We start from the raw sequence: 5,304 nt of genomic DNA, 5'->3' as shown, positions 1-5,304 counted from the left end.
AGATTTAAAAAATTTGAACCACAAAGGGCAGAGGGGAGAAAGAGGGCTCAAACTTCAATCCCAGATCCCCGTGTCTTCAGGAATACCAGGCTCCAGCTAGGCCAAGCCAGGATTTCAGCCTCTGACTATAGCTGGTATCACAGCGAGAATCTCTGCTTTGAACAGCCTGTATGTTCAGTTACCAAACACCCCCGGGGCTCTTCCCTGGAGGACAAAAGCATCTGAAACACACTGGTGCACTAGCAGGTGTTAACACCTGTTGCTTTCTTTTTTAAAAAATAAAATCATATTTAAAATAAAAATATTCTCACTCCTCAACAATATTAGAAATCACAATCCTCTTATTTCACTTAGTAGCTGCATAAAAATGCCTCTTCTTTTAATTTTAAAGATTTCTTCTCCCCTGAACCTACCCCATGGTAACAAGGTACTACAGGAATACAAAGTTCATCCCCTCTTTACTAGAACACCTGCCTTTTTTTTGTTTTTTGTTTTATATAAAACTATTTCTGTTCTTTAGGAAAGAACTTTATACAAAGAAAATATATTGTGAAATATCTTCAGAAGTTTCCTTGAAGAGGAGAGTCATCTCAGCCTAAAATAAAAAATAAAAAAAAAAAAAGGCAGAGAGAAAAGAGGCCTAACCCCAGGTCTCTTTATTGTAGAGCCTCGGACTGAGCGCCGAGCCTCGAACCAACACAGCGGATGGGCTGGAGTTCCTCAGGTTTTCCCAGGAGAAAAAGGGTTGGGGGTGCTCAGAATCGGTTTCCAATTTGGTCTCCGGTCTTCTGCTGGGAAGGGAGCGTCTCCTCCTGCCAACACCCCGCCTGGCAGTCACTCCTCACTCATTCAGAGACAGGATTATGTCGTCCTCCAAGTCAGAGTTATCTGAGCTGTCAGCTGAAAAGGAGACACAGAGGTTATGTTTGGTTTGTGGCAGGACACAGCTGTCAGGGCTGCTAAGCAAAGCAACACATTCCTAGTTACCAGAGATGGCCACCACCTGCTGGAGAGCAGCGACTGCCCAGCAATGACGGAGGCAGCCAGCACCATTAGTGCATCTCAAATCAATCAAAAGCAGTTAGCCAGTCTGCACCAGACCTCTTTACCTGGTTAAAACAAGGGTCAGGAGGAAAGCAGCTTTAGCAAGTGCAGTTTCTATGAGCTGGCAGGTTTTTTCCCCATGACAAGATGGGGAGAAGGACACCTGCACATGAGTTACCTGCACAGCTTACTATGCACATCTAAGTGCAATAGCTCCTCATGCTGGGGGCTGGACAGATCTGACAGTCACTCCTCACAGCTGTGATCTGAAAGCAAGCTTGGCAGTTCCATCAACCTGATGTGGTGAAATACAGGCTCTGTGTAAAGCACATGTGGCTGATTCACTGTGGGAAGTTAGACCCAGAGTTTCTCAGTATTAGGTTCTCATCAGCCTGTCACTCCCCTACGCACAGCACAGCAGGACTGCTCCTCACAGAGGAGGAAGCAATCCATACACTCACAACTAGAACCTTCCTCTAGCAACCCAAAGGTTTCTGTGCTGAATTTAACTACGTGGCACTCATTAAAGGTGACCTGGAAATTGTGCTCTTCCTGATTTGCTTCACTGTGGTATAGAATGAAGACGTGAAAGGATTTGCCAGAAGCAGTCACACACACACACACGCTTTGCTTTTTATCTTAAAACATAAGATCTCTCCTCCCTCAGTTGTGCAAGAGGGAAGTGTTAGCAGCTCTGGCAGCAAGAGGTCTCCTGCCTTACCTCAGAGGTGACGTTGGTTCTTTTTCTTATGGGAATTCATTGGATGCTGCAGTTAACTAGGTGTTAAAAACAGTATAAAAAAAAAGAGAGACACACCAAGACTTCCTCTTAGCCATCTCAGTTACACTTGATCTCTAAAATGCCTGTCAAGGTAAGCAAGGCCTGCTGGAGGGTTCACCCCTTCTCAGATGCTTTCCTTAGAAAAAAACAAAACCACAGGCAAGCAGCAGAGGGCACAAACCCTTTCCCCCAACCCTCCTCCCTGAAGATCAGCCAGCTGCCCTTCCGCTGTGATCAGCGAGGGATGCTCCAGTCTCACCATCCATCATATTGAGCCTAAGCCAAGAGTTCATCAGTGCTCCCACAACAGCTACAACCACCTAAGGGGTGTTGTAAAACACCAGCCAGGGCTGCAGCAGCTGTGCTTACAAAGTGAGAGGGAAAGAAGCACAAGAGATAACCCTGAAACTCAGGAGAAGAAGAGAAGCTGAAGTTGGGTTTTGTTTTTGTTTTTTTTAAAAAAAAAAACAGCGGAAAGCCTTGAAGAGGGATCTCCTAACTCTATTCTCCAGTCCACCACACAACCTTCCAATTTTGAGCTCCACATCTGTAAGTAAACCTGACTGCAGTTATCTGCTTGGCAGAAGCTTATAGACCTGCCTGGAAGTTGCCATTTTTGATTACAGAAGAAAAGAGGAAACAAGAGTCAGCCACGCTGCTGCTGAGAATTCCGTATATTTCTTCCATCCTATGTCACACGTGCATTTCAAAAAGGACATCCCACTGGCCCAAGAACAAGCCCTTGAAAGAACTGCACAATACATAAACTGCTTTGGACAAGACAAACAGATCCACTCTCCCCAAGGTGATGACAAAGGAAGAGGAAGACAAATTTATACTTAAAACATTCTCCATGGATTATTCCTGAAAAGGAAATAAAATCTCTTCTAAAGCACAAGGAATCAAAGCCACTCACTCCCCTATTTCAACTGTTCTTTGACTTACTTTGTTTTGAAGCACAACCCACTGTATGTTATGGAGGTTCATCCAACACACAGCAAGGTTTGCAGCAAGAAGCACTCCAAATACATCACCACACCCCAGATCTGTACTTTGCAACAGCATCAGTGCCCTTAACAACTTTTAATTCCAGAGCTCAGCATAAGCAAAGGAGAGGGAAATTTTAATTGCTCTTGCTGGGTGAGAAACAAAAGCAAGCCAGATGAAGCTGAAGCCACAGAGGAGAAGCCACAGAACCCCACCTGTCAAACCTTGTGCAAGGACCACGCATCCATCAGCCTGGCAGAGCTGCACTCCCTGCTTTAAGTTCCCAAAGATGCTGCTGAGCAACCTAACAGCCACAGGATGGGCTGGCAGCAGCTCCACAGCTGATCAAGTTCTGATGAAGTAGTTCTATCCATAAACAGTGTATAGATGTGGCCACTGCATAACATGCTTGCAGATAACTTAGGTAGGACCTAGTTTTTTTACAGGAATAGTTATTGAAATGGCCTGAACTTCCCCTCTGTTCTGCCCCTTGGACAATGCAAGTTACAGCACTCCAGGTGCTCTCTTAATAGCTTCTGGCCCTGCACCTCCTGAGGAAACACAAGTGGAGTTGGGTCAAGAAGGTCCTGCCAGCTACTGGGACAGGCAGAAGTTATCCACAATCCCAAAATGTTGAAGTGCAACATGCTATTAATGAATCTGAGCTATGTAAATGCTCTATATGGCCCTGCATTGTATACCTACTACCTTGGAGAGAACAGCAGACTGACCCCACAGAACAACTGTGGCAACCTGATGTGACTACAACCTTAAAAACGACTGAGCTGCACTCTAACAGAAATAGGGACTTGAATGAGTCTGCCAGTCACAATCAGTGCCAAAACAGAGGCCTGGCATGCTTAATCCTCCAGCATATTGGCAGAGGAGATGAATGTGAGAGCTGAGGTGGGAATCAATCTCCTATCACTGCAGGACTTCAAACACCTTGCACACTGTAATTACTTATCCTTGCCAACCTTTTAACTTCAGGTAACTACATTATCCCCATTTTACACCTTGGAAATTAAAAAGGACTAAGTGGCTTGGTTGCACATACTCAAAAACTGTGCTGCAAAAAAAGGGAACGGAATCTAGTGTCACAAATCCAAAGCCTGCTGCTATCCTACTCACCTTCTCTTTCTTGTGAAGCCTTTTTCCAAATTGAATTGCTACATAAAAAGTTCAGAACTTACTTTCTTATACACACACACACACACACACGCTTTGTTAACTTTTCAGATCTGTGGAACGCCAGAAAAAGAACAATTTGAATTTTATCCCAAAAGTTATGCTAGCTCCAGAACAGTCTAAAAAAGGAAGTAAAGTCAGAAATGCCATGTTGGTTTTGCACTTTAAGCAATTACAAAAGAGAAAGAATAGCACCAAGGACCAAAAATGTTTCTCTGTCCTTACAGGTACCAATAAGGCAGAGAACACAGGTGAGGTAGCAGTTTAACCAGTGTCCCCTTGAAGGGCAGGACAGGCAAGCAATCAGACAAGGCTTCTTCACATGGAGTTTCTTGGCCTGCCTTTAAGTTCTCAGACATGCACCTGGGAGCACTTCAAGAAAGATATTTTCCTTTCCAGAACTCACACTTGTTCTCTCAGATAAGAGCTGTTCTTACCAATAGGTGACTTTGAGAGGCCACAGGTGAACAAACATGATGATTTGTGCCTTTCATACCAGCAAGGGGGAAGTCAGCTAAGTCATTTCAGGGAAGACTTAGATGTTGCATATTTGTCAGGACATTAAACAGAGGACAAGGTCACCTGTGGTCACCAAGCTGGGCACACACTTACTATCTCCAAGAATCAGCTCGACTTCCTCATCAGCATCAGAATCTTCATCTTCACCCTCATCTCCCTCTTCCAGGAGGTTGGCAAGCTCCTCATCATCGGAGGGAGAAAAGTCATTTTCTCCATCCTCACCAGCATTTTCATTGTTCTCATCCTCCTCCAGTTCAGCTTCCAGCAGCTGGTCTGTATCTAGTTCATCGAGGTCATCTGTATCATCATCATCTTCATCATCATCTTCTTCCTCTTGCTCTTCTTCCTCCTATAAAGACAGCAAAAAATAGTCCATTGCAGACATTAAAACAAGTGTGAAATGGAATTAGAATAATTGAAGAAAACATACCTATAGATTCCACTTCTCCCGATATTCAGACATCACACATTATAAACACTTTCCCATCACCCACATAAACACCTTCTCTTGACAGCTACAGAACATGACACATGCTAGATCATTTGCAGGCCTGCAAAGTCTTATCTGCAAAATGGTGGTGCAACACAGGTACCACTGGCTCAAGCTCCTTTCCAATCCTGGCCATCAACATGTGTCACCACAACGCACTCTTGAGAAGGACATGCAATAAAACCTGTTAATCCATCGCTTTGTTGCTAGTCTTGTACAAACCGCTTTAGTTTCAACTGAACCAAAACCACTACTTTGCATCAAACAGCATGCAGCATGGGTGTTCAGTCTCTCA

General features: G+C 44.3%; 1 protein-coding gene across 1 annotated transcript in view; it reads right to left on the bottom strand.

The window, feature by feature from the left end:
• Window positions 1-499: 499 nt before the first annotated feature.
• DCAF1 (DDB1 and CUL4 associated factor 1) overlaps window positions 500-5,304 on the bottom strand; it is a 48,425-nt gene continuing 43,620 nt past the window's right edge. The window contains exons 23-24 of the mRNA XM_029083780.1: window positions 4,613-4,868; window positions 500-900 (exon numbers count right to left, since the gene is read on the bottom strand). Coding sequence (XP_028939613.1) covers window positions 842-900; window positions 4,613-4,868 — 315 coding nt within the window. The 3' untranslated portion in view covers window positions 500-841. The remainder of the gene's footprint in view (window positions 901-4,612; window positions 4,869-5,304) is intronic.

The sequence above is a fragment of the Antrostomus carolinensis genome, unplaced genomic scaffold (assembly GCF_000700745.2).
Source record: "Antrostomus carolinensis isolate BGI_N321 unplaced genomic scaffold, ASM70074v2 scaffold16392, whole genome shotgun sequence".
Lineage (NCBI taxonomy): Eukaryota > Metazoa > Chordata > Aves > Caprimulgiformes > Caprimulgidae > Antrostomus > Antrostomus carolinensis.
The sequence above is the reverse complement of the archived record's forward strand: the minus strand, read 5'-3'. Positions and strand labels throughout refer to the sequence as shown.